Source organism: Bombyx mandarina, chromosome 24 (genome assembly GCF_030267445.1).
Source record: "Bombyx mandarina strain Sakado chromosome 24, ASM3026744v2".
In the NCBI taxonomy this organism is placed as follows: Eukaryota; Metazoa; Arthropoda; class Insecta; order Lepidoptera; family Bombycidae; genus Bombyx; species Bombyx mandarina.
Genome location: NC_143230.1, coordinates 10709393 through 10727204, shown reverse-complemented (window position 1 = coordinate 10727204; position 17812 = coordinate 10709393). Strand labels below are relative to the sequence as shown.

General features: G+C 41.4%; 1 protein-coding gene across 1 annotated transcript in view; it reads right to left on the bottom strand.

Moving 5' to 3' along the window:
• Window positions 1-17812, bottom strand: part of LOC114243468 (Vesicular monoamine transporter) — a 46180-nt gene that overhangs the window by 8695 nt on the left and 19673 nt on the right. Inside the window, exons 3-12 of the mRNA XM_028174974.2 lie at window positions 9384-9539; window positions 7505-7637; window positions 6540-6598; window positions 5095-5216; window positions 3853-3997; window positions 3662-3763; window positions 2821-2955; window positions 2389-2480; window positions 1066-1249; window positions 545-678 (exon numbers count right to left, since the gene is read on the bottom strand). Coding sequence (XP_028030775.1) covers window positions 545-678; window positions 1066-1249; window positions 2389-2480; window positions 2821-2955; window positions 3662-3763; window positions 3853-3997; window positions 5095-5216; window positions 6540-6598; window positions 7505-7637; window positions 9384-9539 — 1262 coding nt within the window. The remainder of the gene's footprint in view (window positions 1-544; window positions 679-1065; window positions 1250-2388; window positions 2481-2820; window positions 2956-3661; window positions 3764-3852; window positions 3998-5094; window positions 5217-6539; window positions 6599-7504; window positions 7638-9383; window positions 9540-17812) is intronic.

Below are 17812 nucleotides of genomic sequence, written 5' to 3'. Positions count from 1 at the left end.
ACATAATACTAGAGATGTGTGGAATATTCTCGATAATTTTAGGGATATGGTATCGGCTATAAAAGCGTTGCAGGGATGGCACGCAGTCAGTTAGTAATCGGAACTACTCGAAGCGAAACAGCGAACGGATCACCTGAAGCGAAGCGGAAGATGTGAATTGAGAGCTTAAAGGTGTTTGTTGAGTGTTTTAAGTGTTCTAAGTGTTTAATGTAGTGTTAACTTGTAATTCGGTACAATTTTTTGTTTATTCCGAACCCCAGCGCGTAACAGTAATATAAAAACCGCGCTATTCGGCGATAGATGGCGTTACTCTTACCGGCGTAACAAGGTATATTCGAAAACGGACTTTTGTGAGGCCTATCGGGTCTTATACCGTAAACAAGTCCGATCTTGTCTCTGAAAGACCTCATACGCACTGGCTAAAAACCCCTCACATAGTCCCGCAGTCAACGTGTTAAATAGCTATAGTCCACCGGAGTTTGTATGGCGAAAATCTACGTGAGATCACTGCTGGAGATGATGACGATGATAGTATTTTAATCACCTGTTTCTCGTCACGGGCTGGGGGCGAGCGCAACAACAGCAGGAACGGGGCGTAGGCGAAGTTCAGAATGGCGATGATGACCAGCATCCACTCGAAGCCGATGCTGTTCACCAGGGCGCCAGAGAACGCGGGACCTAATTTAAAGAGGCGTTAGATTAGAAAATGCAATGTCTCAACTTATTCTTTTATATTTCCCCTGTATCTGATGGTGAGTGGTTACTGTTGCCCATGGACGTCAGCAATGCTAGGAGCAGAGCCAATCCACTGCCTACCGTAATTCACACTATATCTTTATAAATTATAGCCTATGTGCTATTCTGATGTGTAAGCTTTAATAGTAAAGTTTCCTCAAAATCCATTGAGTAGTTTTTGCGTGAAAGAATTACAAACATACATTCTTACAAATTTTTGCGTTTATAATATTAGTAGGATAAGATAGTAGGATACACAAATAGTCTGAATATTTAAAATATTATAGAAGGAGTAAATTTCTTCTTGAATACTCATTTGTATACGCTTACCGACAGCGTATCCCAAGCAGAAGGCTGTGTCTCCGATGGCGTAAACTGATCCATAGACGGCTGCGTGGCGGATGTCGACCAGGAAACCCAGTTCCGGCATCATGGACGAGTCCACCATGCCGATGGCGAAGCCGAGACCAGCGTTGGGGATGATCAGGTGCTCCAGCTTGCGAGCCATCGGGATCTGATGTACCAGGGTAACATGAGAGCGTGGAAGTAAATTCTATTGCACGTAACTCACATAAAACACGGTAGTTACGGTCCTACAAAGTCCCGTGTTTTGTGAAACCGTGTTATATGAGACTATTATTTGTCTATTATTTTTCTAACTATCAATCATAAAAAATAAGCAGTAAATTTTCCGTCACTCCATGTATTGTGTGTTCGCAGTGCATAATGTAATTTTCTAAATAATTTTAATTACAAAAAAAATGTGAGCCGTCACGGGACGCCTGGCAGAAGTGAAACATCGACATTATTTTGTAAAAGTAATATACAGAAAACAACAGATTGTGATAGGAACTAAATATGGCATAATGATAAAATAAAATATTACGAAAAAATAATTTGTTTTCAAGTAAAACACAGGTTATGTGTACTGTAGTTAAAACAACACTGTATACACTACGGAGTATACACTATAGGTATCCGAGCTCAGTGTAGCGAAAGAGATGGCTTAACCCCGGATCGAGTGGGAGAGAATCGCACAGTCAATGCGTCGCCACGCCAGAAATCGGTTTTACGTGCGGCTATAAATGTTTCACATCAAAATCTCATTTTCGTGTTGTAGAGTTACCGTGTTATAAGAGAGCTTTGGGGAATTTTTCTTTACGTGTTAGAGTGGAATCGTTCAAAAAAATACCGTGTATAGGAAGGTTACTCTTATTAGCTACCATTTTGTCTAAATATGTGCTCAAACATGGTTTACTCTTGACCTCCACTGGTAGCACCTAGCTATTTCTACGACGTAGCATTTATGTGTTTAGGCTTACATATATTGGCCGGGACAGATGTAGAATGCAATGTTGATTTTTTTATTATTCAAGGTAGGTGGACATTCGCCATTGTCTATGGATTTCTTTAATCAGGTAACTTTTGCTTCAGCATTAACATAACGCCAAATAGGACGTCGGCTTGTTTTTACGTAAAAAAAAATTAAATATTTAAAAAAAAAAGTACTAGGACCTGATAAGTTCGTGAAGGTATCAAATGAGCTCCCATATATTTTACGAGTTTATCGTCATTGTATTGAACTGGTATTTGAAATTTCGAGTTAGAGGAAGATTTCGTAATTTAATTATGTTTTTTTTTTTAATAGCTCACAAAAATGAGGCAGAGTCCAATGATGACGAGTCCGGAGCAGGCGGCCAGCCAGCGACCCATTTTGTGTCCGAGGGGGCCGAAAAGATTGGTGCCTGAAACAGAATAGCTATGTCGAAAATTGATTTCGAAACGCTCTTTGCATTTATGCGCTCCTGGTACAATTCTTACGAATGACAAACAAATTTCTAGATGGGTGGACGAGCTCACAGCCCACCTGGTGTTAAGTGGTTACTGGAGCCTATAGACATCTACAACGTAAATGCGCCACCCACCTTGAGATATAAGTTCTAAGGTCTCAGTATAGTTACAACGACTGTCTCACACTTCAAACCGAATCTCATTACTGCTTCACAGCAGAAATGGGCAGGGTGGTGTTACCTATCCGCACGGACTCACAAGAGGTCCTACCACCAGTAAAATATGTTCACGTACCTATCAGATAGCAGATGCTGGCGGGAAGGAAAGCGACTCCCTGCTGCCACCTCCTAGCTTCCATGGTGTCGGCCATCCAAATCGGCAGGCTCGGCTCCAGCATGGCTATGCCAACATTTGCGAAAGTAATGGCTCCTGTAGGGTAAAATAAAATTGGTTATCTCTAAAGTCTGTTTACGGACGATAGTTTTACGTGATAACGTCAGTAGCAGAACTGTTCGAACTGCTGAGCTAACATCACGCGAGAAGAGAGATAAATGTGTTACAAGCCAACGCTTGGGTCAATCGTGCCTCTCTATCGCTTGTTCCGCGCTCTCGCTTGCACTATCAGGCGGAACGTGACACATTTTTGTGCGTGTAACCGTGTAACCGGCGTTCATCAGCCAGAAACTTCAAATCCAATTCATAAAAAAAATAGTAAGTTATCTTTGAACACTGTGCAGCATTTATTAATTGTCGTAAATGTTCTCCCAATAAAAGTATAAGTTAATAATCAACTATTATTGACTGGTTCTGTCCGAAAATATTTTAATCTTTTCTTAATTTTGTTTTTTCGATAAATCTTCGTGAAAATAGCATATCTTTTTTTGGTTTGGTCATGTGAGAAATCACAAGTCTACCTTTTTTTGCTACCTATTCGCTGGTAGCTTAAGGGACTATTCCGACTACTCACGGATAGGTGAGGTCACGGGGTCTCTAATCTGGGAAGAGTTGCTAACACTGGCCCTAGCAGGAGCAGTGCTTCGCTAAATCTACCACCGGATCGGAATCGCGACCCGCTGACAATATCCGGCGAGGAACTCAGTGGATTGAAGTCTACGTCGGCATTTCACTGACTTACCAGCCGCAATCAATATGTATGGATCGGTCACAAGTTGCTTCAGAGAAGGAGGCTCTGTCTCTTGCCTCACGACGCCCGGCTGAAGTATCATCAGCTGCAGTACTGGAATCGAAGACCACGAGGGCGTAAGGTGTTGAAAAAAAGTTATATAGGTTCTTCAAAAGGCATATTATATCCCAAGTGAAGCTTACATCCATCGCCGAGAGCCAAGGCGGAGAGCATCAGGAAAGGAGCCGTCTTTCCCACGAACTCATACATCAATCCGCCGAACGGAGGGCCGATGAGTACGCCCAAAGCGAGACCGCCGAGAGCGATGCCCATAGCGTTGCCGCGTTCCTATTGGAATACTTCCTCGTCATTATGCGAACTTGGTACTTTTTGAGTTGCAATCGAAAATTGTTACTATAAAAATCGAGACTTTTTAAACGCTTTGTTGTGGTCTATGGGCTCGGGTAGCTTAACATCAGATGGCTTGTAGTTCTACCTAATTAGATTTAAAAAAATCTAGCCATAATAAATATTGCAATAGCAGCTTGCATTAAAGAAAAAACTGAACAAAATAGAAATGTGAATGATATCGGATTTAGCGATAGGCCATAGATGTTTTACTGGTGGTAGGACCTCTTGTGAGTCCGCACCGGTAGGTACCACCACCCTGCCTATTTTTGCCGTGAAGCAGTAATGCGTTTCGGTTTGAAGGGTAGGCCAGCCAAATTCAAATTCAAATTCAAAATCATTTATTTCAACTTAGATGTCAGTATGACACACTTGTTGAATGTCAAAATACAAATAACAATGTTAACTCTACCACCGGTTCCAAAAAAAGCCACAGTCCTGAGAAGAACCGGCGAAACAAACTCAGCGGGCTTTTTTTTTTCTTTTTGTTTTTTCTCAAATATTTTCTTTTTTTTAAATAAATAGAAATATTCACAATAAAAGAAAAAACAAGTCTTAAAAAAATAATAATAATAATGAAAAATGAAAAGGCCATGAGCGAGCGCCTCATTCCCACGTAGTGCCATCTAGTAAATAATCCTTAACTTTATAATATGCCTTGTTGCACAAACGTTCCTTAACAGTTTTCTTAAATCTATGAACAGGTAGTAGTTGAACGTTTAGTGGGATCTTGTTGAAAAGCTGTACACCCAGCCCCCTAAAAGAGTTGCTTATTTTCTTAATTCGAGCCGCTGTAACTATACTGAGACCTTGGCGCATTTACGTCGTAGATGTCTGTGGGCTTCACTTAACACCAGGTGGGCTGTGAGCTCGTCCACCAATCTAAGCAATAAAAAAAAATGTCCATAAGCTATAATGATGACTGCTTTGTGGCCCACTTGGTACAAACAATATACCACCAGTTTTCTTGGCGATACGACCAAGCTGCTTATATCTGGCAAATTCAAAGTTCTAAGAAGAGACGAATGGATGTGTACCTTATCATCAGGATATCTTTCGGCGAGCATACCCATTCCTGATACGGAGGAACACGAGGATCCTATGCCTTGCAGCGCGCGAGCCACAAAAAGTACTCCGTATGAGCGACCAAAGGCGAATACTGGAAGAGGAAGTTAAGCATTGGTCCTTTGTAAAGTTTGGCAACGAAACCATTTTTGGACTGCGGCTCTTTCCCTCCCTATTTGCTGGTAGCCTAAGGGGCTATTTCAATTACGCCCGGTCGGTGAGAGAGATTGCTAACACTAGCCCTAGCAAGAGCAGTGCTTCGTTGAATCTACTACCGGTTCAGAATCGCAATCCACTGAGAATATTCAGCGAGGAACTCTGTGGGCTGTGTCTATCAGAGCCAACATCTTCTTGCAGCGATCTTTGAGGCATCTCTGAGAATCCATCATCCAGGACCGAAATTATGTGAATTGCTTCTGTTAATTTAGTGCCTCTTCAGAATCACACGTTAATGTTGGCTTATTGACCGCTAAGTATCTGTTTTACTGGTGGTAGGACCACTTGCGAGTCCGCGCGGATAGGTACCACCATCCTGCCTATTTCTGCCGTGAAGCAGTAATGCGTTTCGGTTTGAAGGGTGGGGCAGCCGTTGTAACTATACTGAGACCTTAGAACTTGTATCTCAAGGTGGGTGGCGCGTCTACATTGTAGATGTCTATGGGCTCCAGTAGCCACTTAACACCAGGTGGGCTGTGAGCTCGTCCACCCATCTAAGCAATAAAAAAAAAGGGCTTGCTTGGAGATGGCGCAGAGTCGCCGGACGTGGCTTCTCCTCGGAAAACTCCACTTAAGGCTCATTAAATTCATTAAAATTTTAAATAAATCAACACCATTTAATTTCGCTCCATTTTTCATAAAAACACATTGCGTTTTTACGTACATAAAAGAAAGTCGATCTCATTACTGAAAATACATTTTTCTGATTCAATCAAAATTTATTTAATTCTTATCGAATTATAATACTTCAAATTTAAGTCGTCGTGGCCTAAAGAATAAGACGTCCGGTGCATTCGTATGTAGCGATACACCGGTGTTCGAATCCCGCAGGCAGGTACCAATTTTTCTAATGAAATACGTACTTATCAGAATATGTTCACGATTGACTTCCACGGTGAAGGATCGGGATCGGGTAATAAAAATCAAACCCGCAAAATTATAATTTGTGTAATTACTGGTGGTAGGACGTCTTGTGAGTCCGCACGTGTAGGTACCACCACTCTGCCTATTTCTGCCGTGAAGAAGTAATATGTTTCGGTTTGAAGGGTGGGGCAACCGTTGTAACTATACTGAGACTTTAGAACTTATATCTCAAGGTGGGTGGCTCATTTACGTTGTAGACGTCTGTGTGCTCCAGTAACCACTTAACACTAAGCTGTAAGCTCGTTCAATCATCTAAGCAATAAAAAAGAATACATACTTAGTGTAGACAGGAACATCAGTACGAAGCCCGTGAACATAGGGACGCTATAGCCGATTCTGAAATAAAAAGAGGCTTAAGTCGGTATGGTCTAGAAGATAAGACGGCTGGTCTATTCGTAATTAGCGACGCGCTTTTGCTGGGGTTCGAATCTCACCACAGACACATTGTTCTAAAGACGTGCCCGTCTTCAAGCTGTCTTTGCGAAGAGGCCTCTGCGATTCGGCTGTGATCCTAGCATTTCTGACGTTCATGAAAGTGCCTACTTACCTCTAAGCCAGTGTTTTCCAACCTTTTTTATGCTATGCCCCACTGTAACATTTCTAAATTTTTTATGACCCCTTACATAATTTTTAACATTAAAAAAATGATTTTTTCACTTAAGAAACGTAAATGATAGGTTTAAGGAAGAAATCATTATGAAATTGTTATCAAAACATAGTAAGTAACATTTCAAAATAATAAGAAACTGAAATTCAAATTCAAAATAATTTTAATACAGTCGCCGTGGCCTAAAGGATAAAACGTCCGGTGCATTCGTATCTAGCGATGAACCGGTGTTCGAATCCCGCAGGCGGGTACCAATTTTTCTAATGAAATACGTACTCAACAAATGTTCACGATTGAATTTCCACGGTGAAGGAATAACATCGTGTAATAAAAATCAAACCCGCAAAATTAGAATTTGCGTAATCACTGGTGGTAGGACGTCTTGTGAGTTCGCGCGAGTAGGTACCATCATCCTGCCTATTTCTGCCGTGAAACAGTAATGCGTTTCGGTTTCACAGGCGGGGCAGCCGTTGTAAATATACTTGAGATCTTAGAACTTATATCTCAAGGTGGGTGGCGCATTTACGTTGTATATGTCTATGGGGCTTCAGTAACCATTTAACACCAGGTGAAATCGTCCACCCATTTAAGCAAATTTTTTTTTAAATTGTTCACTCTCCCCTAAGCCCACTCACTTGTGAGTAAGCGGTCCCACAAATGGATTGGCGAGTAGTTGCACCATCGCTTTGCTGGCGAACATTACTCCGACGGCGACTGTCTCGTGGATGAGCTCCTGATGACGGAATTCCTTCTCCGCGGTAATGTTGACTGGAAATCAGGATTTAATCTTTAAAAAGAAACCTCAAAAGTAGTGTTAAAACTAATAGCTAACTTGGGCGAACTTAGGAAGGCAGTAGCTTTAAATGGCTCTCCTGTAAAGTTGCAAAAATATCGCTTAAACCAGCCTTTCCCAAACTGGGTGATAACGCCCCCTTATGGGCGCTGCAGACCTAAAGGGGGGCGGTGAGAAATCCAGAAAAAAAATGGGAGCTTTGTGTAGAGGCTTGGAAGGCAATTTGCAATTTCATCTAGGAGGACTCTTAGACACCGACTGAGCTCTCGCTATAGCTCGCTTTTAGGTACGTGAAAAAAAAGGGGCACTAAAAAATAATTTATTCTCAAAGTGGGCACTAGACAAAATAAGTTTGAGAACCCTTGGCTTAAACGAATTTCAACACTCGAATATAGACATATGTTATACAGATTTTAATAGAGTTTTAACTACGGCTTTAGAGGAAGAGATAGACCTAAGAAGAAATGGATGGATTGCGTGAAAGACGATATCTATACGAAAGGAGTGAGCGACAAAATGGTATATGATAGAGGAGTATGGAAGGAGAAAACATGTTGTACCGGCCCTAGGTGACTAAGAGAAGGGCGGGAGAATGATGAATGATGGTACCGGTGGTAGGACGTTTTGTGAGTCCACATCCTGCCTATTTCTGCCGTGAAGCAGTAATGCCTTCCTGTTTGAAGGGTGGGGCAGCTGTTGTACTGTTAAAACTGAGACCTTAAAACTCATTTCTGAAGTTCGATGTTGGGAATATATTATGTTATAAATGCCTATAGGCTCCGGCTCCCACTTAACCCCAAGCGGGCCATCTTCTTCTATATCGTTCTCTCACTACTGAGGATCGCGACCACATGCGACGTACTTCCAATGTACTCGATCATGGGCAGCATGGACTGCATCATACAGACTACCACCAAGTGCTTCTCTTGCTAGATCTGACCATCTGGCTGGTGTTCTGCCCACGGTGCGCTTGCCCTCTATGCGACCCGTAATTATGAGCTTCTATAATCCATGTCTGGGAGACCGCATGATATGTCCGAAGAAGCTCATAACACGCTCCCGACAGATGGAAGAGAGCCTTTTTCGAATGTCTAGCTGCCTTAGAATGGACTCGTTTGTTCTCATGGCAGTCCACGGTATTCGTAGCATCCATAAGCGGGCCATAAAAAGCAATAAAAAGGGGGCTATAATTTAATTTTATTGGTCCTGGACGCGTGTGCGAATTTTCTAGTTAATCGGATAGCTCGAACTCGGAGAGGATTACGTTAAAAGATTCCTTTACATGTATGGACGGTATTACTCAATTTTGTTTTGGTTGCGAACCAGTTTTAGATTAGGTCTAGGTTAAGTTTTACCAGAATAGTCTATGAGCCTCCTTCGCAATCAGAATGCCGATTTTTTTTTGTTCCTACCTAAACTGATAGCCTTGAGAAGCTCTTTCAGCGTAACCTTAACTAGTAGGTGAGCACACGGGGTTCAAACCGGAGTGATGCTAGCACTGGCCCTAGCAAGAGCAGTGCTTCGCAGAATCTACCACCGGATCGGAAACGTGACCCACTGAGAAGATCCGGCGAGGAACTCAGTGGGCTATGTCTACGGGTTAAAATGCCAATGGTAATCCGGCTTTATATTATCTGTGTTATGGCTACCAGAGACTGACATACATATTTACTTGTATATGTTTCAATATTAACATTTAAAGTAGAGATTCTATGACTTACTGTGTGTGACATTCTCGACGGTGACGGTTTCGTTCTTCTCCAGGCACGGGCAGTAGGGGGTGGGGGGAGGCGGCGTGGTCGTGACCTCGTCCAGGGAGAGCGACAGCGGAGCGTCCGGGTGCCGGATGTCGTACAGGAATTCCGGGATGATCGGCACTGAGTCGAGAAACTTTGAAATTAGAACTCCTCAGATTTATGCTCTCCTGGTAACTAGAATTGGTTTTCTCTTTCTAAAGCTATTTCTTATAGGCGCAGAAATCGGCAGATAACTGGTGGTAGGACCTCTTGTGAGTCCGCATGGGTAGGTACCACCACCCTGCTTATTTCTGCCGTGAAGCAGTAATGCGTTTCGGTTTGAATGGTGAGGCAGCCATTGTAACTATACTTGAGACCCTAGAACTTATATCTCAAGGTGGGTGGCGCATTTACGTCATAGATGTCTATGGGCTCCAGTAACCACTTAACACCAGGTGGGCTGTGAGCTCGACCACCCTAATAAGCAATAAATAAATAAAATGGATGACTCTTCGATGACTACCCTTCGTTTACCCCCAGTCTCAAGGGGTGGAATTTAAGGACTTGATATTTATGGAAGGACTTGAGGATTGCTGAAGGCATAAGGTTGAAATCCTTGTTCAACAGCAGTGCTTCGTTCAATCTACCACCGAATAGGAATCGCGACACGCTGAGCATAGCAGATACACCCGGCGTCGCCCGGGTCAAGTCTCTTACCAAAACAAAATAACGTTTATATTATTCCCCGTGTGTGTGAAATTTCATGGAGCCGGCGAGAAAGTCATTGCGTTCCGTCTATAAGTTAGGACCAGTCCGATATCGGGTCGATTGTATCAGGAATTTACATGAAAAAGAATATTTAACAGAATATGTCTAACATAGACCATTGCTATGATGTTGCTTCGCTTAAAGAACCCCCTTGTTCTTTTAAGATTTGGAATATTTAAAACTAGCAAATCTCGCTTATAAAATTACTTACTTGAACTTTTTATGTTACAGTTTGTCATTTTTGAAGTGAAATTTCTTTAGGCGCGTTGAGAGTAAAATTAAACTCGCAACAGATTCGTTACGGCTAGAGAGAAAAGATACAATTTAGGACGAGCGAGAGTGAGAGAATAGACAGAGCGTCTCGCGAACCACTCGACCGTGGAGAGAGGGAGAGGATAAAGCGAGTTAGGTCGTTTCTCTTATACACAGCATTCCCTATTACAAGAGAGATTTGATTTAAGGATGAAAAATTAAGAAAATCACAATACCACGCACCGCAAAAGAAGTTTCACTTTTTCCAGGTGCACCATTTTTTTACACGCTTTATATTAGCTTCACTTGTATGTATGTTTGTATCTTTGTAACTGACTCCTTTAGACGCGATTTTGACCCACTTTAAACGGCCATACTTTGTAGGTTTATGGAGGCCCGATGAAAATTCAACATTTAAAAAAAAATTTAAAACAACATATTGAAAAAATTGAAATTCAGCTAAAAAATGAAAAATAAATAATAGTTTAAAAAAACTAAAAAAAGCGTGGGGTGCATGGTGTTATTAGTTATAAATATTTTTCTGACAGATATGAGAATAGAAGAATTTTTATTTCAATAATATCTTAAAATGCACCCCACGCTTTTCTTACAATAAAATATAATATTAATTTTTTTAAACTATTTTCAATTTAAATTTATTTTCTATCTTTTAAGTTGAATTTTATATAAAGCGTTTTTTTAGTTTTTTTTAAACTATTATTTATTCTTTTCTTCTTAACATTAAACGCCTTTTATATAGACTCCGCGGACAAAATAAGGCGTTATCTCCTAAGCTAGGGACAAACGTAGTAAAAAGGTATTCCAGTTTGACTTTATCTTTCCAGTTCAAAGAATTTATGCGGGCGGGAGTCGCCTCCCGAATGATTACGTAGCGAAATTTTAAATAATTCGTAAATTTATATAAAAACTAGTGGTCCTCCAGTAGTTAATATTCAGCTATATTGAATTGAAATTATAAGTTTCAAAATTATTATGGTAATATTGTCAAAGACAGATTAAGCTTCTATAATCACAGATTTCGCTAAGACTACGTTAAAGACAAACAATAATAATCTATTCTCAATTTTACAACAGACTTTAACAATAACAAAAGTTTGACAATAAACAAAGAGTATGACGGCGTTAACAATATTTCTAATAAACATCACGTGCAACAGGCGTGACTCACACAAGCCGGGTGCGCCGGCCGTGTCGTTCCACTCGTGCAACAGAAGTGACTCATAAGCCAGCTGCGCCGGCTAGTATAAAAAGGCGGTGCGTGCCTCGCGAAAAACATTCGTTGGACTGCGCTTGCCTGGTGCACTTACTATATCCTTGTTACGTTGTGTGATTCTGTGATTGTTGTACGTACTGGTTAAAGTTGGACAAGTGTTAAAATGAATTGTTAAGATAACATATTGTTGATTAAATCAGGAATCAGAAGTGACATCGTTTTACTTGGTGTTCAACAAGATAATATCTACCTTTAAGCTTACATCAGAAGTGGGATCAGGACTCTACTCTCACTGGCGTGACGTGTTTGAACATGTTCGAAGTACAGCAAAAAAAAAAACATTATGCAGATCAGAATACTAGTAGTGGTACGCCACAAGAACGTGAATGCAGCATACGTAAGTCGTGTAATAACGTCTCTGTTACCTCGATGGAAGATCTGAGCCACGAAGAAATCGTCACATCTTACGTTCTGGCTCATGTTGCCCAGTTTGACTGTCGACGTCATCACATGGCGTTTACTAACGGAAATACAACACGTAACAAGCTATTGCAAGAAATTAAGGCAAGTGCAAATCTCAAGTGAAACTTCGATCGCAATAATGGATCTGTCATGACGAGTGGGTAGTTCCGACACGAATCGTTTTTAAGCCAATGACTACTGCTAGAGTTATATGGCACTAGTACAGTAAACCAGGACATGAGACTGTGAATTGTCGCTGAAATTTTAGAATCTACTCGATTCAATACCAATAACACTACACGTTCGATGACTTCGGGCTCCAGCAAGCAAGCAAACAAGAAAGCAAGCAAGTTTCCGTGGGGAAGAAAAATTGACACATCTGAAGTCGTCGTGACCTGTAAGATAAGACGTCCGGTGCGTTCGTGTCTGGCGATGCGGCGGTGTTCGGGTTCCGCTGGCGGATGCAGGTTTTTCCGGTGAAGTGCGTGCTTGTGCGTGCTTGACAAGTGTTCGCGGTTGGCTTCCTCAGTGTGGGAGTAACATCGTGTAAGAGAGGTGGAACCCGTAAAATTGTAGTTTGCGTGGTGGCTGGTAAGATTTGTTGCGGTAAGAAGTTTGCATGGTGGTAAAATGTCTTGTGAGTCTGCACAGGTAGCCGGAGGTGAGACTTCCGCGGTCGCGGCCCACCCAGTCCGCGAGAACCGGGCAGATCGCCTCGACGGTACGGAGGCCGGCCGACGGGTCCGCCAAACGACGAGATCACGCCTCCAGCACGGACTGCCGATATTGGAGCCCCCGCGCTCCGGCTGCACTTGCGCTAGGGTGCGCTGCCTCGTAGGAGACTGTGCTGTGGCAGGTCCAACCAGAGACGTCAACGTGTGTTCCAGAGCTTCAGTGTCTTACAGATAAGTGGTTTTGGCTTCCCCTTTATGTTCCATTCAAGGTCAGAATGTAGTCTCAAAAAAAAAAAACATAGTAATTTATTCAATGGTAAGCGGTTTCATGAACAAGTCACTCTTTGATCTGAAAGTAACTCGGACCAATCATGGCAAGAGCAGTTAGGGGATATTCAACTCGCCCTTAATAGTACACGTTGTCGAGTAACAGGGTTTACTCCAATAGAATAGATGTTTACCGTTCAGGGTAGTTCACTTGAAATATCTAAGTTTCAACAGAGTGATAATCCCTCTAGATTAGATCTTGATTTAGCACGGTCGAAGGCCTGCGAAAACAAAAAAAAAAAAAAAAACAAAAATGGGCACAAACAGAAGCTTGGTTTAGTCGAGGCAAAGCTAAAGTCAAACTCTTTTCCGCTGGGGGTTTTGTTTTCGTAAATTAGACCGAAAATATAAAGGTCCCTTCAACATTACTGCACCCCGAATCCTGATCACGCAGGAGCAAGTCACCGTCGTCGCCCTAGACACGTCCTTACGGATCCACCAGATCCAATAACTCTTGCATTAGATACCTTCAGCTCTAACACTAGGAGCAGGCTGAGGAACCCCGGTAACCGTACTCATCGAACTCTACAAAGAGGTCGACGTGCAACCTAACCCATGCATCAGCCCACTGAGTTTCTCGCCGGATCTTCTCAGTGGGTCACGATTCCGATCCGGTAGTAGATTCATTCGCGAAGCAATTGCTCTTGAGTTGTTAGGTCTCCTTTGGAGGCACTCGGGCAGTTGTTAGCAAATCCCACCCCTCTTGGCTGAGCCTTTGCTCGCCCACCCGTCCCGGTGAAGCGGGAAAGGCCTCCGGACCACCAGTAATCTTTCAATCATCTGCAGTTTTGGAAAACGATAGGTATAAGTTGAGACATGTAAATGGTTCTAGTGTACAAAGTTTCCCATGAAAACTTACGCGAAGTACCTCGAGGCCCGTCAGGCCTACTAGAAATTTCTGAAAATTATAGTGACGATGACGTGACGGCGTACACAGATGGGTTAAGTAATCTTGTTCATGAAACTGATCTTAATGATGACGACTCTATCACTGACAATAGAAGCGACATTTTTGTCCGCAAATAGCGATACAGCAAACATAGTCTGCGGGTAGTGATACATTGTCTGTAAGCTCAGGCACCTCAGGTGCAGGTGTTGGAAATGTAGAAAACGATGGTCGGGCTCGCACTATTTCTGAAGAAATTCCGTATAAATGTTCTGGTTTAAGAGATGTTTTAACAAACGCTACCGTACACGCAGATTAAAAAAAAAAAAACAAAGAGAATTGTATGTGGCTAGAGAGATGTTAATCCGGACTAGCAAAAAAAAAAAAAGAGAAAAAAAAAAAAAAAATTTAAGTCATTGAAGGGTGTATCCGGTCCAATGACTTGGCTAAAGGGATGTTAATCCGGACTAGCAAAAAAAAAAAAAAAGAGAAAAAAAAAATGTAGGTCGTTGAAGGGTGTATCCGGTCCAACGACTTGGCTAAAGGGATGTTGATCCGGACTAGCAAAGAATAAAAAAAAAAAGAAAAAAAGAAAAAAAAAAGTGTGAAGTCATTGAAGGGTCTGTCCGGTCCAATGGCTTGGCTATAGGGATTTTCATCCGGACTAGCCACAACAATTAGCTACAGGGATTGCGATCCGGTCTAGCATTATCCGGTCCAGTTCGAAAAACTGAAGGGATAACAATTCCGATTTAAGTTAAAAGGGACATACTTACATACCTGAAGAGATTTAAATGAACTGGCCCAGGTATGTAAGCAGTCAGTATTTATAGCCAGTATAGGATTTTCTGAAGAATTATGCGAACCGAACCGTATTAGATTGTTAATATCATAGACCACGTTTTAAGTTGCATCCGTTAATATCAGGATGAACGAATACGATTATTGTCTACAGAACAACCATAAAAAGGCGCACGAGGACGAGCGCATGTCAGTATGGCCGTGACGGCGTTAACAATATTTCTAATAAACATCACGTGCAACAGGCGTGACTCACACAAGCCGGGTGCGCCGGCCGTGTCGTTCCACTCGTGCAACAGAAGTGACTCATAAGCCAGCTGCGCCGGCTAGTATAAAAAGGCGGTGCGTGCCTCGCGAAAAACATTCGTTGGACTGCGCTTGCCTGGTGCACTTACTATATCCTTGTTACGTTGTGTGATTCTGTGATTGTTGTACGTACTGGTTAAAGTTGGACAAGTGTTAAAATGAATTGTTAAGATAACATATTGTTGATTAAATCAGGAATCAGAAGTGACATCGTTTTACTTGGTGTTCAACAAGATAATATCTACCTTTAAGCTTACAAGTATATATGTGTGTGTAAAGTTTTTTTTATTGATTTAATGCATTTTTTATGCATAATTAAAAAAAATAACATTCAGCACACCTCTATATTCTCTATAAGTGTGGGAAATTTCATACTCCTCCGTCCGCGCAAATTTCGTAAAAAGGGGTACAAAGTTTTTGCTTCACGTATTAATATATGGATAATTATTGAACCAATCAATTCTAACTTATTTTTATTTTATTTTATTTACGAAAACTATTAATTGGTGGTTGGAAATCAGTCGTAACACAAATTTTTACAGTTAGATTCTAATCTTCTCATATTTTTGTCGAGTTTTGGGAATATGATGGAAATGTAGGAGCTTTGAAAGCGATCTATGAGAAAAATAAGGAGCCTCTGGTCTAAATAATCAGACCGCAAATGAGGTAGATTTTCTAATATGAACTACGCGACATTTTTTTCAGTTTTCGCGTAACACAGAAATAATGAGGGCCACTTTTACCGTCGACCATTGCAAAGGCTCTCTAGAAACAATATCGAGGGATGAAAGGCGAGCATTTCCCTTAGCACGCGCCATTTATCTTTGTAATTAAAAGACCGTTTTATTTGGTATTAGTATTAACTGTTCCATGTTTTTAATGGAACTTAAAGGAATACTGAACATTATATGGCTCTCTTGTAAATTTGCAATAATGTTGCTTAAATCAAATAGCATTACAGCTTTGGATATAAAATGTCTGAAACGTGTTTTTAAATCGTAAAATTATTTAAGTATGTACATATTATTATGTATCATGAATTACGCAATTAGTCGAAGGAAGAGCATTGAGGCCTCGACCTCACAAAGTATTGAGCTGATGCGGCAGGGTCATGGAATTCGAATCATAAAACTTCAACAATGGATTGGCGACATAAAACTACATATACGCGTTTTACAACGCTTCCAGATGTACCAGCCATTAAAAGCTCTGCGATTTTATGTCGTCCTGGTACGTCAATGTCGTATATACATGAAAACTAACCGTCGTTTTGATGGTAAGTGCGTACCAATATATAAGATCGTCGTTCTGCCATACTTAGATTGGAAGACGTCTTTTTCAACGGTAAATGTCTGAAGGATTCTCAAAACTGCCATGATGAAGAAACAGCATTAAGGCTTCGACCTCACAAAGTATTGAGCTGATGCAGCAGGGTCGTGGAATTCAAATCATAAAACTTCAACATTGGATTGGGACGTAAAACTACACATACGCGTTTTACAACCCTTCCAGATGTACTACTTACTCATTCAAAGCTCTTCGAATTTATGGCGTCCTGGTACTCATCATACGTGAAAACTTACCATCGTTTTGATGGTAAGTGGGTAACGTCCAATAAAATTACCGTTTTTCCAAATTTAGATTGGAAGACGTCTTTTCCAACGGTAAATGTCTGAAGGATCGTTTTATGTGAGACGTTATTCCCGGCTCGGTAGTTTGGTTTTAGCCGGTTAGCTTCGTGACACACACACTAGGTCTGGACAAACCAATCGATCCCTGATCGGGGATGGATACAGAACTTGTCCAGCAAGGTATCCTAGGTCCCCGATGTACGTCTAGGATTCAACAAATTGTGTAAATGCACATACGCACCTGGGACTGCCACTGGAGCTCCTGGACGCGTGCACTGTTCTAGAATCACTAGGCCTTTTTGTTAATCTATACTAATATTATAAAGAGGAAAGATTTGTTTGTTTGTTTGTTTCGAATAGGCTCCGAAACTACTGGACCGATTTGAAAAATTCTTTTTCCATTAGAAGCCGACATTGTCCCTGATGAACATAAGCTACTTTTTTTAATTTTTATTTTATTTTATTTTTTGGTTTCATGTGTGTTTTAATGTTTCCGAAGCGAAGCGAGGGCGGGTCGCTAGTGAATTATAATTTAACTTCACCCGCGGTCGTCGAATTCGGTTATGTTTAATTATTCTAGATTTGGTTGCGTGTTGCTCGGCTCCCGTTCGTAATCGATGTGTGTGTGCATGCGATGTAGCTTCGCTGTCATTTGATGGATCCGAACGTGGAGATCGATTGGCGTTGTAAAATGTCAGATTTAAAATTTGCCGCGAAGACGGCACAATCGTCAATATTGACATGATGAAGAAGCAGCATTAAGGCTTCGACCTCACAAAGTATTGAGCTAATGCGGCAGAGTTGTGGAATTGGAATCATAAAACTTCAAAAATGGATTTGGACGTAAAACTACACATACGCGTTTTACAACGCTTCCAGATGTACTAGCCATTAAAAGCTCTGCGATTTTATGGCGTCCTGGTACGTCTATGTCGTATATACATGAAAACTAACCGTCGTTTTGATGGTAAGTGGGTAACGTCCAATAAAATTGCCGTTTTTCCAAATTTAGATTGGAAGACGTCTTTTTTAACGGTAAATATCTGAAGGATCGTCAATACTGCCATGATGAA